Source organism: Lolium perenne, chromosome 5 (genome assembly GCF_019359855.2).
Source record: "Lolium perenne isolate Kyuss_39 chromosome 5, Kyuss_2.0, whole genome shotgun sequence".
Taxonomy (NCBI): Eukaryota; Viridiplantae; Streptophyta; class Magnoliopsida; order Poales; family Poaceae; genus Lolium; species Lolium perenne.
In genome coordinates this window covers 14,744,315-14,762,779 of record NC_067248.2, presented here as the reverse complement: position 1 = coordinate 14,762,779, position 18,465 = coordinate 14,744,315, and the positions used below count along the sequence as shown (strand labels likewise).

Sequence of the window (18,465 nt, the reverse complement as noted above, 5' to 3'; positions counted from 1 at the left end):
CTAAACGAAGTAGAAAGACCTAGGATAAAGTTTTACAAAATAGCCATAGGCATATATGCCTTTTTCTTAAATAAGATGTTTCCTTTTTATTTTATTTCTCAAAGATAGATGGCAAGAGGAATGAGGTTTAGGGTTTAATAAGTTTTGCCATGGTTCACCACCACTTAGCAAAAAGAAAAGGGTAGGGTTCCATATTCACATATTAGGGCTATAGGCCCACCTAAGGCTTTTCCTTTATTTTAGGTTTCTCAAAATAGAGACAAATGATTTTGAAACGGTTAGGGTTTAGGGTTTTTCACATAAGCATAAAAACACACATCAAGGCAAGAAACACAAGTAATAGGTAGGGGCACTAAGCATAATACCTTATATAAGAAAAGTTTTTGTTGGTTCTCATTTTTGGAAAAAAAGAAATTCCTTTTCTCTTTATTTTGAAATTTGGGGTGTTACACAGACCATATTCGTTATTTTATTTTGGTTGCATAACCGTAGTTTGTTGATGGCTCTTTTCATGTATGGATATCTAAAGTTTACAGTATGGTACATAACAAGTAAAACTTTCTTATGTACTTAAAAAAAGAGTAAATCCTTCTTCTCAGATTGTGTACAACATCAAGATAGAATATAATATGGTGTATTATCCAACAAAACAGGTCCAAAAATAAATTAAGCTGAAGAAAAATATATTCTCTCATGTACTATCTTCCCTAATACCAATAATATGCAGGTGTGGATGGTACAAGTTTAAAAGTTGCCTTCTATCATGCCACTTCAATAATACGAGGCTGGCTAGAAGCCTGTCTTTCTTGTGAGACAAATATGTATGACTGAACCAGTTATCAGTATTTTTAAAGCCTATATTGGCAAGTGCCTGCAAGATGTGTAGATTAGTCCACAAAATTCTTTTTCCATTCCTTTTACCCTTGGATGCTTATCTCTACACATTGTCATATTTTCAATAAATATGCCAATGTACAATTATACAGACTATCTACTATGAATTCAAAAAATCTTTATTTTTTTGTGCATTGAAATTCCGCCGCAACGCGCGGGGTATCATCTAGTTCTAGTAACAGTGGCGCCAAGAATCAGCCTCGCCGCATATACAGGTAGGACTGAAGTAGGTGCTACAACTAAATGGATTTGGAGGGTTGCTCCGGTGCTCCCCCCTAAATAAAGTTGAAGAGTTATAGTTGGATTCTTTTTCCTATGTTGGGTCCGCCGAAATCCATATCTAGCTAATGTATACCCGTCTATGTTGATACGGTATGTATACGTCGCGTAAGAAAAAAAAAAGAGGTCACGTGAACAAGATCTTTATAGGATCTTTCTATTTTTGCACACGCACTTGACTGTAGATACGTACAAAAACAAGGTACACCACAACACGGGCCATACGGGCCTGTACAGGGTTGTACGGACGGTGCATCTACACTAAAATTACAATCGTGTCCTCGCTTACGAATAAGTATGACAAAATCTCCATCGTTATTGTGTTTTGATGGGCCTAAAAAATTTCCATGGGAGGAGCACCGGAGCAGAAGTGATGGATTTGATCGTTGTGGGCTGACCACTAGTACAGCGGATTGGAGCATAGTGGCGGCTTGGACTCATCAGAAATGGGCTGAACCTTCTTATCAAAAAAAAAAAGAAATGGGCTGAACCAACCCGACGCGAACGAAACGAGTCCTTTTGCCTCCTTTCTAGCCTGATTTCTTACCCTCAAGAAAAAAATCTAGCCTGATTTCTCCTCCCGCCGCCGCCGCCGCCGCCTTGAATCGCTACCGGCCTACCGCCGCCGTCGCCCGTCGCCGCACGCCCTCAGGCTCTCGTTCCCCTCTCCACTCCAGTGTTTCTTACACCGCCGCCCTGCACCGCCGTCCGCCTCACCCCGCCGACGAGTCCACTGCCGGCGCCGCCGACATCTCCGACAATCCAACTCACTGGAAACTTCACCGCCGACCTCTCGGTGCGCCGATTCCTCTTCTCCGGCCACGGAGACGACGGCATCCACTGCTTGCTCCGCCACGCAGCCTCCCCACTCCGTCGCACCCTCCGCCCGGAAACCCTCCGTGAGTGAGGCGCGGGGGAGATGAGGGAGGTGGTGACGGTGCAGGTCGGCGGCCACGCCAACTTCGTCGGCTCCCACTTCTGGAACTTCCAGGTAGGTCCCCGCCCGCCGTCCCCGCCTCCGCAGCACCCTAGCTAAACCCTACCCCCCGCCGTCCCCGCCTCCGCTCACCCCCCGCTCCTCTGCTCGCTCTGCAGGATGAGCTCCTCGGCCTCGCCGACGACCCCGCCGCCGACGCCGCCTTCAGGGCCGCGCCGCTCGACATGGACGTCCTCTACCGCGCCGGGGAGACGCTCCAGGTAGGTAGAGCCCCCGCTCATCATTTCCGTCCATCGGATTCCTCTTAGCCGCACAGCTGATCCTGAATTTCGACAGGGCGTTCCCACCTACTGCCCCCGTCTGGTGTCCGTTGGCTCTCGAGGTAATGCTGCTTCTCTTCTTATGATCTCTATATGTGCGGTATGCACTGCCGAATTCAATAAGTACAGCAATATGTCGCAACTCCTAGTGCTGAACTCGCTCCAAGTACATTACGTAATGGTACCATTTGCAGGGTCTCTTGGCTCGTTAAGCTCCTCCGGCGCTCCTGGCCTGAGTACTGCCGCCTCGGAGCAGCTCAACATCACTACATGGCAAGTGACACTCTTAACTTCTCCTGAGAAGTTATCTCCATGGCTGGTTTGCTTACTGTGGTCCGTCATGCCTAGATTGTCTTTTGTCGTGGTCATCATTTATATTATGAGCTAAAGAGAAGCATGAGGTTGTTTCGGTGCGGTTTTGGATTGCTCGTCCAACTGGGTCAGAAATGCACTAGCTGCAGACTAGATAGCAGTAACTTTAGACTATACCTTATTGTACAAATAGAGGGAACATATTTAAATTTCGAAAGCAAGGACATATCATATACATTTTGGCTTGGTAAAATTGTTGCAACCTGTAGCCTTCGCTGTATAAGTAATACTTATGATTATCTTGGAGATTGCGATGGTGCATACCCTCGTCCAGCTGCTCTTAGGGGCAAACTTTAAACCGGGTTATCATCCTAGCGTCCATCCGCTGGGAGAGTCTCATCCTACCTAACAACGTATAGCCAAGGGAGGGATCATTCCCCTGTTGGTCAACGTTTTTTGTATTTCTGCATGGCATCTGCATACTCTGCTCAAAACAGTATCATTCAGATTTGGTATTGGCTGCTGATAACTGTGCTTCCGTACAAATCACTCTATGAATAAGTTTTACATGCTGATGCTGTCAATGATTAACTCCAGTTAGAGAGCGCCCATCTGTGAAAATGCATGAGGCTCAGAAATTACCTTGCTGAGTCCGTTCTAATTACTGTAGGTCTGGAAATGTAACAAGATCGGTAGCAAAACCTCATGGACGGAACTTGTTTCTGCAAAGCTTAGCTGAAGATCAGATCGCAAGCACTAGCAATGGTGCAAGCAACTCCCAGAAAAATGTAGAAGACAAGGACCTTGTCGAGTCCCTGGAGAATAGCGTCAACTTTTGGACTGATTACACGAAGGTTCAGTATCACCCTCAGAGCTTGTATGAAATGAATGGGTCATGGACAGACTTTGAAAAGTTTGATAACTTTGGGACTGCAAGGGAGGTGGTTTCAGAATGGTCTCAAATGGAGGAGATGAATGAGAGGCTAAGGTTCTTTGTTGAAGAATGCGACCATATTCAGGTCCTATCTTTTCCCCATAAGCTATCTATTTACAGTTATACTATGTTTTCTGTTTACTTATGTTAACTGTGATTTTCATATGACTTCTCCGATCGGCATTTTTGTTCCGGCTTGAATTAATCCGTAATTTACTGCAGGGTATCCAGTTTATTGTGGATGATTCAGGGGGGTTTTCCAGTGTAGCTGCACAGTTTTTGGAAACCATTGCTGATGATTATACAAACACACCTGTATTGCTTTATTGTGTGAGGGATCCAGTTACCCATGGATCAGCCAGGAATCAAAGGGAGACCATTACAAGATCGTTGCATGACGCTGTTTCATTTTCAAAGCTTTCGTCCTTTTGCAGTTTGGTGGTTCCAATTGGACTGCCCACTCTTAATCAAAGTATGCTTTCATTTGCCAGTTTATCTCATGTGATTCTGTGCATTTCTGAAAGTTTTTACTACCAATTTTCTGAAAGTTTTACTTTGTACTAGCATGATTAATTGTGTGAACTCTCATATACCCCTCCGTCCCATAATATAAGGTTTTGTTACATCCAATATACTCCCTCCATCCTAAAAAGAATGTCTCTACTTTGTCTAAATTTGCGTGTATCTAGATATGTTTTAGAGTGTAGATACATACAAATCTACACAAAGTTGAGACATCCTTGATATTGGATGTAATAACATCTTATATTATAGGGCGTAGGGAATATTTGCTGGAAGATATCATGTTCAATTATTCGCTTTGTGACTAGCATACTTCTTTCCCGTAGCTTGGTATCACTCCTTTTTTAATTTCCTGAGCATTAATCTTAGGCTGAAAACATTGCACTTGATCGCACTTTCCGTGGAATTTCAACTCGTTAACTAAGCTTTACATGGTATCTTGTATATTCTGTGTGTCAACTGAGCGCTCATGTCATCCTACTATATGAAGTAGCTTAACTAAGCATATGTCTATTTATTTATTTTGCTCACAATATCCATATTGAATTATTTCAAGAGCATACAAAAGCTTGCTCTGAATTGTTCAGGATACAGTTTAAATTTAACTTCATTTCATCAGGTTATCTGTCGCCCTTCCTTTCTATACAAGACGCAAAACCATTCCACTCCAGTGCCATTTCTGCTGCAGCTATACATACAATAACTGTACCATTTAGACTACAGAACGCCGGCCCGGCTTCAAACTTAGCGCATTCATCTGGTAATATTGATATACGTGAACTCGCACACATAATATCGGATCAGGGTAGGCAGAACAAGGTTACTGCTCTGGATGTAGCAATGCCTGCCCCTTCTTTGAAAGGTACATCATACACCCTGTTTTGTTGGACTTGAGGTAGAGTTAAGTACTTTTTTTGCTAACTGCATACTTTTAATTCCCAGATGGAAATGATTTGTGGAGCATAAAGAGCCTGCACTCGCTAACCCCTGAAATCAGTGATGAAGAAGAAGATCCTTACTCTGTTGAATCGTTGGTGGTTCATGGAGTTCTGCGTGCAGGTTTGCCATCATATGCCTTACGGTCCATTTAATTCTTGCTATCTGCCATGCTACATAAGTAGTTGAGTTATGTCTTTTTCTAGTGTCACTTGTTGGCTACAGTGCCACTTGAATTTGTACATTTACATCTAGAAAGTACAAGTTCATATAAGTTTGTTGATACAGGTGGCCAACGAGCATCGATATCACAAGTGAAGGACTCCGTGTGCGCAGCCTATGAATGCAGGGCCACAAAACCAAAGTTCTCCCATCTCTCAGTGTCACCCTGCCCGCTACCCATCCCTCTGCCGTTCCCATCGTTCTTCAGGAGCAACATTGGCCGGCACGGCGAGATCGTCGGGAGCCATTCCGAGGGAACCCCGCCAAAGGGTTCGCTCGATGTTGAGTCGATACCAATGGCGGCACGCCTGAGGTCGAGCAACGCGGTTCTGCCCTTCATAGAGAGGCGCTCACTCAGCCTCCAGAAGCTCGGCGTGGCCAGGGGCGCTCTGGGCACCCAGATACTCCGCGACTGGGGCTTCGGGAAGGAGGAGATCGAGGACCTGTCTGAGCACCTATTGAAGATGGTCCGCATGTTCCATCCCGAGGATGGGCTAACATCAGATTCCGACTATGACTGACCGTCTTGAATGGTCTTGTGTCGGTGTTGCAGGATACTTTTGGTCTTGTTTTTGCTGGGTTGAACTGCTGTTGTATGTGTACGATGGATGTGGATGCAGTTATGGAACATGCTCCTATCCTGTATGTACCTGCTGATGTGAAGCTGAACATGGGATCTGAGAGAGCCCATGGATGTTGGTTTTATCTTCAGAAACAGTGCATATGCATGGGCTGCATCACTGCGTCAGCGTGCCACATGCAAATGTTGTGACATTCTGGTGACGTTTCAGGTTGGATCTAGATCGGCCTGACCTCAGTTTTCTGCCTACATATCTGAGGTCGGGTTCCAATGCGGTTTTTGCATCGCACTTAAGGCCTTAAGGGAGTTACCAGAGAAGGCAGGCTGATGATGCGGATGGATGGAGACCTGACCTGTGCAGCCGGGCTCTTCGTCACTTATCTGTTTCTTTCTCTGATTATCTTTTTTGTTTAAGAAAATTGATTTACGCGACCGTTCAGATGCACGGAATTCGCCATCAAAGACTGTAAGAAGTCGTTTGGAAGCCCGTTTGTAGGATTTTTAAATGAATACATGTATTCATTTCATTTACATTGTAATTCCAGAAATGGACACTTGTTTGGTTGCCACAGGAATTGCAAATGACAACATAATTCAATATTGAATTTGTAAATGGCTTTCATAGAGAAACACAAATGACAGGTCTCAGCTTGGAATTATGTTTACCCATGGCATCATTTTGCTGGATTTCCTAAATGAAATGACGGCCTAATTCTGTGACAACCAAATAGCCCACCTATGGAATTCCAAAATGAATTTCAGGATTCCAAGCCGAAATGATGGATACCAAACGACCCCTAAGAGTTGTTTTAATTCCGCCTTTCTCTCATATTAACCCTGTCTCATTTTCTAGAAGGTTATGATATGGTTCACACACGTGAGATGAGAGAAATGTGTGATGTGACCTTCATGGAGAGAAACGAGTGCCATTTTTTTTGTTTGAGCTAGTAGGATGAACATGCGTACCTACATCTCCATGCAATTTCAGAACACTCGTAGGATAGCGTCTCCTGATTAAACCACGCGTCACATTACGGAGATTAAGATTGGTTTGGTTCCACTAATATAGATGTATCTAGCCATATTTTAGTTTTAGATTTGTCCATACTAGTGCAAGTAATATGAATCAGAGGGAGTATCTATTCATAATATGAATCAGAGGGAGTATTTTAAATGTACGCAAATGTGAGTTCTGCAAAGATACTTGTAGTTTTTTTTCTTTCAAAAACCGGGTAACTTTTCTCCGAAATGGAGGTTGTACCAGTAGCATTATTGACTTTATTTTCCCATCACAAATGCTGGAAAGATATTCATTTTCATACAAATTGTAACATGTAGATTTTCAAAGGTGGGTTGTCCGATTTGTACCCCTTAAAACTGTCATATTTCTATACTGAGCGGTCCTTTAGGACCTCTTTGGTCGCCCACAAATTTTGATGCAGGATCCAGTAGGACAAACTTAGGGTGTTTGCTTGCCCGCGAAGTGGGCTGGCTTGTACTGAGCGGTCCTTTAGTTCCTCTTTGGTCGCCTACAAATTTTGATGCAGGATCCAGTAGGCTAAATTTAGGGTGTTTGCTTGTCTGCAAATTGGGCTGGCTTGCACGAACACAAATATTAAAGCATCCATCGAGGGAATTAGTGGTTTCTATTGAGCCACCCTCCACCAACCTGAAAAGAGATCCCATGGCTGCTGTGGGTCTGGGAAGGTACGTTAACCTTTGCAATTTTGTTTGCCTTAAAGTACATAATGCCTTCTAAACTACCCAAGGGTTTGTTGACTTGAGATAAACTCTGCACGAAAAGATGCACATCGATGTTGTAATTTTATTTGGGTGATTGATTCCCAGTTCCTGAAAGTTCAAATTTATGTTCACAATCAACCGTTTGAAATTTCCTTCGAGAAGTAGCTTTACCTCGCCATTTGCCATAACTTTCAAATAAAACTCTCTACAAATTCGATTGTCACAACTCATACCCAACTTGCTAGTAACAAATTAAAACAATCGGAGGCTTGTTGGAAACTTGTACCTGGACAATGTTGTAAAATGTACCCAAACTCTTAGGTATGTAGGTGTCTTTGTAATCACAAAAACTCTTAGGTATGTAGGTGTCTTTGTAATCACAGTGTTAGGTAAGAAGACTCAGCTCAACTGTCTTTAGGCGGAGTATTACACATTTGCCTGTCACCGTTATCGACATATTAGTAATAATCAATCCAAGAGTAATAATTATCACAAACAAGCTGTTTTTTCCAAGCTGGCCATACTTCTGAAGGTGCCGTTGTTGAGGGGGTATGCCAAGGAAAGTGCGGCACCATGTTCGAAAGCCGAGCCTGTGGTATAACACCCAAAAATGACGATATATTGTGAACCCTAATAGTGGTATAAGGCCCCCAAGTGCAATCACACAAGCAGCAATAGTGATGATGGCATCAACATGACCAACCACCGCACATATTCCCAGCAAGAAGACAATGACCATAGAATAGACCGCAGACGAGAGGCAAATTGATCCTTTGTTAAGGTAAATAACGCGTGTCCGCATGTCGACTATAGACAAGCCAGCAAACGATAACCAAAATGTGGCTGCCATGGAGAAGGCAAACGCAAAGGCATCGGCGATGATAAATGTTGAAAAGCCAACTTGTATATTTGATGTGCTAGGATCCAGGTACAATTTCGATATGTTGAAAGGAGCCGCAAAAGATATATTCAAGATGAGCACTGCGCAGACGGCCCCGAGACCAGCGGACTTGCTTAATACTTCAGAATGCTTCTCCTTGTCAGGTATGTCGTAGTTGTAGGCGTCGAAATGATCCAATCTACGAGTATCCAACTCAGCTCCAGCGAGCACAAGGTCGTTCAAAATCCACCGCTGTGGGGCCTGAAGCAGGATATAAAATGGTGTGAGGGACCAGTTTATGGATTGCAACATACAACAAACGGTAGGCGAGGTAAAACATTTTACGTTATGTGCACCACTTGTGTATGTAGAACTGTAGAAGGGAGCAAATCGGTTTTAGCTGTGAGGTAATACATTTGACATCGTGGTGTGGCGTCTTTGGAAAGCACATATATACCTTGTTCTACTTTTGCATGCATTGTATAGATGAATCATAAGCCTTAACAACGAAATGCTACAGGAACTAAATAGTTTTTCCAAATAAACAGAACTTACAGCACAAAGCATAATACAATACAACGGCCCCATATTGCCACCTAGGACGAAATAGTACCTAGTACCACTAAATATATGTCAACATGTTTAATCAATTTGGTCTCTGAGGTATAAATTTATTCTGATCATGTTGCACAAAAAAACAAGTGCGTAGACTGAATGGTGTTTTTTCCCATTGTTTATCTGCACTCGTCTATTTTGATTTTTTTTTCGATAAAGGGCGTTTTCGTTACTTTTTCTATTTTGATAGTGTTGTCTAGAATGTTCTTGCAACCATAAGTTATCAACCTAAAACTTAAAAGGTGCTGGCGTGTAAAAAATAAGTTAAGATTGCATTGAGTAGCAGCATCTGACCTTTTCTTTCCCATATCCTCTTGTTCTCATAACTGCCCGATTTTCATTTTTTATTGTCCTATAACGGTTTAAGTTTGAAGCATTATAAATATGCAGAGTAAATTGGGAACTATACCTTCTGATGTTCTTTATGACTATTTTGGTGCCCAAATTTGAAAGTATTATTTCGATAAAAAAGTATATATTAATATCATGAAGATACTAACTACACTCAGTCTCTTCAACAACGCACTGTCCTAGCGGCATTACGGATGCATACAATCCAAAAAAGAAGAAAAGATAAAATAAAATAAAAGTTCCGCTATATTGATCTATTTCTTCCATCAACCGTATTAACAGCACCAAAAGTATATCTTCTCCAAAAGCGACGCCTCCAAGGAACAATGCACGAGTGTCATCATCGCTCAATCATAGATCATAGGTTTTCGCCCTGGAGAAAGTCTTCCTGACAAAACAATGACTTTAATAAGGTCATTGTCATGCAAAACCAATTAAGGCAAGACATTGAATTTTCACCCTAAAAGGTAAAATTTTGAACTTCCCATGTGTTGTCGCCCCCCTCCCCCACTTACGATACCGCTGCTCCAAGTCACGAATCACCAAGTGAATTCCTCGTTGCTAGAAAGACTCGAATCACGATTTCTAGTTCTCAGATCTCGGATTCCATGACATTTTCCGCCAGCTGACTTCACCATGGAACGAGCAAGTGTGCCCCATGATGGTAACATCCAGCATAGCTTCACACCGCTCCCTCTGAAGCTAAACATGGTAAGAGAAAAACATGGGTTGCATGACCGAATCTCACCAGATCTAGCAATCTCTAGGCATGAATCTCCTAGTGGAGTTCACCGACGGAGCTTTCCGGAATATGACATTCCAACCAGGTTGTCAGGACATGCATCCAGCAAATCATCATCTTGGCGTGAGTTGGAACTCTAGGACCGCCACCTTTATTCAAGCCGAGCTAGTAACCCCGAAGTCACCCGCCGGCACCTTGTTGGATCTGCCGCTCTGAACCTCAACGGCCTGGCTAGTCGAGGAAGAAGATGGCAGAATAGGGGCGATCTTCCGCTAGATCCAGCCGAACCGCGCAACGAGGAGGAGCCCCCGCCATGGGTCATCGTGCCATCGTGAAAGACCTTCGCCACCACCCGCGTTCCACATGCGCAGCCCCGTTGACGACCCACCTTGCGCGTAGGAGACCATCGAAGCTTGCCCGCCCTCAAGTCCCTCAACCCCCATCTTTGACAGGCTGGACGGTGGCCGTCACCTCCCACGAAGATCGCGGAAGTGGTCATGGGGACTACATAAAGGGACGGCTCGCTAGGTTGGGGGAGGGGGGAGACTACCAACGAGGGAGGGGAAGGGAGGGAAGGAGGGAGGCAAACGGCGGTGGGTGGAGACGGCGGCGCTAAGATCCGATCGCCTGGTGTACGTGAGTGGGAGTCGTGCGTCTTCATCTATTGGTATCTTCACTTCAATCTAAGTGTACGTGTATAGTATCGTACAAAAAAAATACAGTTAGTTATGCATTCTAAGTCCTAAGTCAATTTCAGTGACCCGTCTCAAAGTTAATTCAAATGCTAAGTAAATTGAGAGGAAGCTAATAAAAATGACTTCCAACTATAAATTAGCAACTGGGTGTACTTTTCTTGTGGGGAGCTGGATGTAATTCTTAACAAGAGAGGAAAACTTACCTGCATGAATTTCAGACCTCGTGGGAGTCTTCATAGCGCAAGACCAAGAGGTGTGTGTTCCTCCTTATTTCTGCAATTCAAATGGACTTCATTTCTGCTCATTAACTGGCAAAAGATGAACTGATTTCCTTGCAGTATAGCCAAATGTAGAGCTGTATTCCCATCTTTATCTCTCGTGTTAAATATTTCCACAAACTTTTGACCTGAGCAGACATATCTCACCACATTGTATGCTCCCTTCTGGACGGCAATGTGGAGAATAGTCTGGCCAAAGCTATTGCATGACCAATTGCAGTAAGGACCACTGGCGGAGCTTCACCGAAAATCAGGGGGGGCAAAAGATAAAATGTTGATGTTTGGGAGGGCGAAATGCTAATTTTTCTGCATCTAAATACTCTCTAAAAAGAAATTCTTCACAATTTTGCAAAAAGCTGGGGGGCAGCTGCCCCCCCCCGGACTTACACTAAGCTCTGCCATTGGTAAGGACAATACTCAAGCAACAGCTTGAATGCTTGATGAAGTCAAGATTTCCATTGGCGGCTGCAATATATATGGGAAGTGATCCTTCTGCATCCTCACGGTATCCCGCACGTTCATCCTTCTTTAAGAGAATCTCTGCAATAGATGTATCCCCTGTTGATGCCAAAAGGTGAAGCGGTGTGTTTCCGAATAGATCCGTCTTCTCTACAAGGCAGGCATTCCACTGCATCAGATGCTCGCTGAGCTCTGAAATTGATAGAGAATGGATAAAAGACAGTCAACAGTGCTGATTTTCATTGATTAAGGTTGAATATATATCCATTCAAAAGGATGGAATTAAAACATCGGAGAAGGACAAGAACGAAACAGACAAATGCTAGCCTAACAGAAGTAGGCCTCATTTTGTACTATTTATAGAATATGATTAAAAACTGGACTGGTTTTTTTTTTTTTTTGAATGACAGCAGGTGAGCTGCTATTTCATTACGATAGGAGAAAAAGGTTACAGGGAGGAAGGTCACAAAGCGTGATCCTCGAAGGACGTCCTAAAACAAAGATTAACCCGGATCAAAGGGTGTTCCTTTGATTAAAAACAAACTGGACTGGTTTTCATTTGGCAAGATAGCACACACCTTTGCTGACGAGAACTGCAGCATGCATAGCTGTCTTCTTTTCAGGCCCAGTGTAAGATGCTGAATATCTAGCATCTTGTTCTCTTTCAGTGAGGCATCGAACAATCTCAAATCTGCAAAGAGTTGTAGCCAAGTAGAGAGGAGAAACGCCCTCATCGTCCTCTATTTGCACCAGCGCACGGCCTCTTACATATATCTCTGTAGTGTTGCACTGCCACATCCGCCATGACCAATCTCTTGGCAGCCTCTATGTTTCCGCACCGCACTGCCTCGTGCAAACATGTCTCCCCGTTATGGTTTCGTTCGCTCAGAAGTTGCATAGCACCCACCTCTCCAGCCATCAGTATCAGGAGATCGATCATGTCAACATTCCCGTTGGCAGCCGCGCAGTGCAAGGGGGTCTCTCCTCTCTTGTTTTTTGCAGGTACATTGACTACCAGACCCTCCCTCATGGAGATGGCCCTCACTAAGTCGACGTGCCCCAGCTTTGCAGCAATGTGGAGCACCACATCCAAGTCAGACGTCACTCCTTGGAGAAGCTTGGATACAAATGGAGTTAAACTAACATGCCTGTGACTGGTAAGTCTCCCGCTCAATTCTCCGATATGTTCAGGTGGAGGTCTACCACCATCAGGCGTTACTTCACCAGACATAGATGGAGAATTATTACTGTGGCGACTTGTGCTTGCTTCTCCATGTCCACCTTGCCCATTGGCTGGTTGTTCCTCATGTATACCCCCGTCACTACTACCAAAGCTCGTTGTCGGGACAGAGACAACTATATGATTAAGTCTACTTGGAAGTTCTTCGTCGAGAAGTTGTTCAAGTAGCTGCGTATTGCCTTCTCTTGCAGCTTTCAGCAAGTTGACATCAGTCGGGTGCCTTTCTTGTCCTTGTATGTTTTCCATCCTGTCTTCCAGCTCACAGTACCTGCATTTCAGTTATACAAGAACTTGCATTATAATATAGTAAGAGCATTAAGTGACATAGGCAGGGCCGGTCATAGATTTCGGGGGCCCTAGGGGATCAAGGCTCCTTGTTGACAATAGTGAAGTTTTCTTAGATATTTATTTATGCTAAATTTGTATATATTACTTAAAGTTTAAGCAAGAACCCCTTAACAATCTCCATCACAAACAAACGACTTAAAAAAATATTAGTATTGGGCAAGAGAATTTTTTTTGCGAATAAGGGCAAGCAAAATATTAGGATAATGCAATAAGAAACTAAATAATATTTACATTCGAAAGATCCATAGTCTTCGAACTCTTGAACAAGAGGTTTGAAAATATTTATTTCTATTGATGGAGTGAACTATCCCATAATTCTTATTTCTACCAATCGATACTTATGTACACATGTATATACATATATATCTTTAAAATTAATCATAAAAAATTATGACAGTCAGTTTTGTTCAGAATATTTGGGAAGGCTAGGGAGAAATCGTATCTTCAGGAAAAATATTTAAATACTTTTTTTGTTAAAAGAAGTTTGAGTAGAGGCACGGTAAGCTGCAGCTTGGACCTTGTATATTTTATAGAATTATTCTAAACAATATATCTTAAAGCGTAAATATTGAAGAATTTTTTTGTAAAAGGCACGGTAAATTGTAGCTTAGAGCATCTATATTTTCTAGAATTATTTTAAACCCAACCTGAGTACAAGCAAAAATATATTAAGCATGTAAAAATATCTTGGGTCGGGGCCCTCGCTCCTGAAGGCCCCGGGCGAGCGCCCCTTTGCCCTGCCCTATGGGCCGACCCTGGACATAGGAGAGCGACACTACATGAAAAGGCTAATATGCCTACGGACATGAGCTATGCCGACGGCTTTTTGTCGATGTTGTCGGCATAGTGTACAGGTGCCTGCGGTCGAACAAAACCGACGGCGTATCAAGATGAAGGCAGAGTATGAAGGCATATCAGGTGCTCTGTTTAAAATAGTTGGCTATAGACTATAGCTGCGACCTCCCAAAACGGCTATAGCTGGCTATTTTAAACAGAGATCAGGTGCCTACGCTAATATGCCTACGGCCAGGAGCTACAAACATATTAATCGCAAGCATCAATTTTGGGAAGCTACGAATCTGCGGCGAAATTATTAGGATTCATATGAAAGGATTTGAGAGAAAGATAGACTCACGGATTCCTCCCGGCGAAGGAAGCACGACCCGGCCTGCAGTCCACGCCGATGAAGGCAGAGTCAGGAGGAGCGCGAGGAGGAACCACACGGTAGAATGAGGAGGGAGCGGCTCTTTCCAGAGGGTCAACTTTCGCGTGCTTGAAGAGCGACGTCGAATTCTGCTCGTCCACAACAACTGGATCACCGAGAGATGATAGCTGATAGGCTTGTGTGTGGTCATCTGTAGCTAATCTTGGATTCTGCTTTGATCCCGCCCTCTTTTCAAAACTTGTAATCCTAGGATGACCGTCTAGATGGCTCATTTTCTTCATAAAACAAAAAACCTTTCCAGTGTATCTGGGTTCAGAAGTAAAAGGAACGGGGCAGTATCCTTGTTGTTCTCTGTAGCCCTGATAGTGCAGTGAGGCAATCAAGATGAATATACTAGTAGTGATGATGAGTAGAGAAAATGCCAGCTGACGAGTAGTGAATCATTTGCTTCTTCATTGACATATTAGCAAGAAGCAACTCAGCTACCAGGAGTAGCGGTCCCACGGAAAAATCGGAGCGTGAGCAAACTCCAAAAAATAAATCAGATCACCCATGTGCGATAGAAAATTACCGGATGAATAATAACTACGTAGATCCTTCTTGGCACCCCTGGACCATGACGGTTAGGCATTTTGTTTTTTAGAGCAACCACATATTTTATTAATAAAAAATTAAATTATACGAGTGAACAAACGTGGAAACTATCAAACAGACCATGAGAAAACAGTTGCCTTGGAAACATAGCAGAAAAAATTCTAAAGAATAGAGAAATACAAAATTATCCCTAGATTTTCCAGCACTCGCCGAAGACAGCGGCCGCCGCCAAACTCCAACATCGCCTAGACGCGTGTTGGAGGAGACGCCGACCATCCACCATTGCCAGATCCAAAAGAGCGTCCTCGCCAACGAGACTTTGTGAGTCGATGAACAGGGCCGCTGCAAGTAACAAGGCACATGTCGCTGTGGCACATCGACCGGGGACATCCCCATGCTATCTTCGACTAAGATCCACCTCATCCCATCGACAAAGTCGGAGAATAAGGATAGAACCACCACCTTCGGACCAACCTCCGTGCTCCAGAGCGTGCACCTCGCCCAGGCTCCCAGCGCTGCCGTGGATAACAATGAACGCCAGCGATACGTCGAGAAACCGTCTCGCCAGATCCGAAGAAGCGGCGAGAAGACCATGCTGCCGATCTGAAGAATCGACAGGCACAGGTTTCCATCAACTCTGAGACGTCACCAAGAAGATCGTCGTCGGTGTGGGAGTAGAGTTGAGGCAGATTTATTTGCTGGGGCAACTCTCCCATCACCCCAACAACGCACCATAGCAGACAAGCTCTAACCCTAGCTACAAAGCGGAGGAATGAGATCCCCCTCCCCCTGCTGCCAGAGCGGCAAGTGGAGGGAGTGGGGACTAGCGCCCTTGCCGGTGGAGATCGATCGGAGGGAGTGGTTGCCGCCGTCTGTGCCGCTACAGCAAGAAGACACGAAACCGTTTACGTGTGGTTCCCATTAGGCACTTTGTTTAATGACATGATTTCTTAAACGTCCAGTGGAGAAGGAATGCGTGAACGAGCCGTGGTGCAACACATAGGGTGTGTTTGATAGGTCGGTTTGCTACATATTGTCTTTCTCAGCTGAGACATACTTACCCTATATAGATCAGATTTTTCCATGTGTTGGTGGGTCGGGTGGGTTCAACCATGCTGGGCCAAGAAGCTGGTCGGTGCTCAGCCATGTGCTCAACCATGCCGAGGTACTAGTTTTACACAAAGCACCTTGAAAAGAAAAACGAAAAAGCAACTGAGTCCATGTACATAAAAAACAAAAGCAATCGGGTCCCTGCCAGTCGTGGCAGCGCTGGCCCATGGCCATGCCAGAGCCGACCCTCGCCGTGGCCGGAGCTCGTCTATCTCGTGGCCGGAACTCGTCCTTCTCATGGCCGGAGCTCGTTAATGGAGTGGCTAGAGCTCGTCTGTCTCATGGCCTCAACTCGTCCGTCTCGTGGCTGAGCTCGTCAGTTGAGTGGCGGCGTAGGCCGGCGTCAGGAGGCGGTGCACAAGCACTCAGGCGTCGGGGAGACGACACCCACGCATCGGAGAGGCGGACATCAGGGAGGCGCGCAGGCGGGCGTCGGGGAGGTGTGCAGGTCGGGCGGGTCGATAGAGAGCGTTCAAGGGGGAAAATGAGGGGTCGGGCGTGTGACCCCTGTTGGTCTCGGTCCAAGAGCGAGGCGCGTAGGGGATTTTCCGGGCGAGGTCAGCCCTGCCTAGGGCTCGATTTCAGCTTCTCTACCGGGCATGGCTGAGAGCTCTTTTCGGATGAGGTGGCACTGTCTAGTTGGCCTGACCCGATCTACCAAACAATTAAAACTGGAAAAACCTGGGGTGAGATGAGAATATATGAGGTCACCAAGGCTACCAAACACACCCATAGTTGGTCGATAGGGAAATTTACGGTGGAAGTGTGAATCGTTCGATAATATGGTCGTGTTGCAGGTCAATTAGAAAAGTTGTGTGCTTCCATAGACCCCTCTTACGCGCAAACAAACACAATAACGGTCGCGATTAAATCACGATTAGAGGTAGGGTGGTAATTACGACATCTTATGGATAGTGCCAACCCACTCAGGACCTATCGTACAGACCCGCTCGGCCTATTTGTACACGCGTGATTCGTATCCCTTTCATATTTGTACGCTGCCATCTCACCATCGCTGCATCACCGCACCCGCGATGAGAAAGGAAAGGAGAGAGGAGGGCACATGTCAAGTCACATGTGAAAAAAGGCACGCGTCAGACGCACGGCCGCACCCCACAAGTGGACACACCTATAAAACCCCCCATCCTCCGCATCCTTTTCTCTCTCCTTAATCCTCCTCATTTCTAGCAAAAAAGCAGAGGAAGGAACCCTAGCTCCCTCCGCTCGATCCCTCCCTCACCTCCCACTCATTTCACTTTCTTCAAGAAGTAGGCGCGGATCCGGCGTGGATAAGTCAAAGGCGGCGACGGATGTGGGTTTGGAGGCCGTAGCGGGAGCGGAGCTCGACGCTGTGGCTACGATGGTGCCATATGCGAAGAGGAATAAGGCGGTGGTGGCGCCTGTGGCTGATTTGGAAGATGTAGACCTTGTGGAGAAGAAGCGGGGCCGGCTCTATATTTTACGGGCCCTAAGGCGAGATAATGATATAGGCCCCTAAGACTATATATGCATACATATCGATATATATGTGTCTAGTTTTACTTGCAAAATACATTAAAATAATAACTAAAGAATTTCAGGCGCTGACATTGAATAATTTGGCCAAGTTACTCGCAACACTTTTAACTCATAGAAAAACATCACAATCAACATCAGACAACTCTTTATTAGTATTTTTTTTTTTTGCAAAAATCGTCAAAGATTTTACGATTTTTTATTCCTCTTTGTTATTTAAATAAGTTGATTCACTCTTTTTTTTCATTTATTTTCGCAGTTACCATTTCAGCATTGTCACACCTACAATTATGAAGAAATAAAATACATATTTCACAATGTTTATACACGAACACACGCAAGTTCCGATCACTAAACAAGTAAGAAGAATCTACATACTACAGTACAGAAATGGTGGAGAGTAGAGCACGTGGCAACTGCCAACTGCGTTTTCCTCGAGAGAATTACGGCTGGAATCAGCGAGATTAGGAGAAGGCCGATCTCCATTTCGTTAGAGGAAGAACGATGGAAGAGTGAGCAGTTGGCTATATATTTTTGTCATGTCATCTATAGTCTATTTGTAGTCAGGGCATCTCCAGCGGCGCGACGTAAACAATCGCCCAGCGACCGTTTTCGTCCGCCGTGACCGGAAATGCGTCTGGCACCACCTCCAGCGGGGCAACGCAAAGTGACCGGGCCGTCCGCGGAGACGCAAATCTGGCCTAAATATGCGTCTCGGATGCGTCTCTGCGGACGTCTGGAAACGTCCGCTCGCGTCTGGCGGACGTTTTGTCGGGCCCGCCTGGCAGCGACTC

The 18,465-nt window shown here is 44.8% G+C and overlaps 2 protein-coding genes across 2 annotated transcripts; one reads left to right on the top strand and one right to left on the bottom strand.

Annotated features, from left to right (window-relative positions):
- The first annotated feature begins 1,788 nt into the window (after window positions 1–1,788).
- On the top strand, window positions 1,789–6,093 carry LOC127298918 (uncharacterized). The gene is made up of 9 exons (XM_051328788.2): window positions 1,789–2,164; window positions 2,269–2,370; window positions 2,447–2,492; window positions 2,625–2,703; window positions 3,413–3,761; window positions 3,899–4,148; window positions 4,818–5,060; window positions 5,141–5,257; window positions 5,423–6,093. Exons 1-9 carry the CDS (start codon window positions 2,093–2,095, stop codon window positions 5,875–5,877), a joined length of 1,713 nt encoding a protein of 570 aa, XP_051184748.1. The 5' UTR covers window positions 1,789–2,092; the 3' UTR covers window positions 5,878–6,093.
- Window positions 6,094–8,437: 2,344 nt separating this feature from the next.
- LOC127303221 (uncharacterized) lies at window positions 8,438–14,724 on the bottom strand. Its single transcript, XM_051333978.2, has 4 exons — window positions 14,423–14,724; window positions 12,278–13,207; window positions 11,166–11,891; window positions 8,438–8,820 (listed from the first exon to the last, which is right to left on the bottom strand). Exons 1-2 carry the CDS (start codon window positions 14,722–14,724, stop codon window positions 12,430–12,432), a joined length of 1,080 nt encoding a protein of 359 aa, XP_051189938.1. The 3' UTR covers window positions 8,438–8,820; window positions 11,166–11,891; window positions 12,278–12,429.
- Between the last annotated feature and the right edge of the window lie 3,741 nt (window positions 14,725–18,465).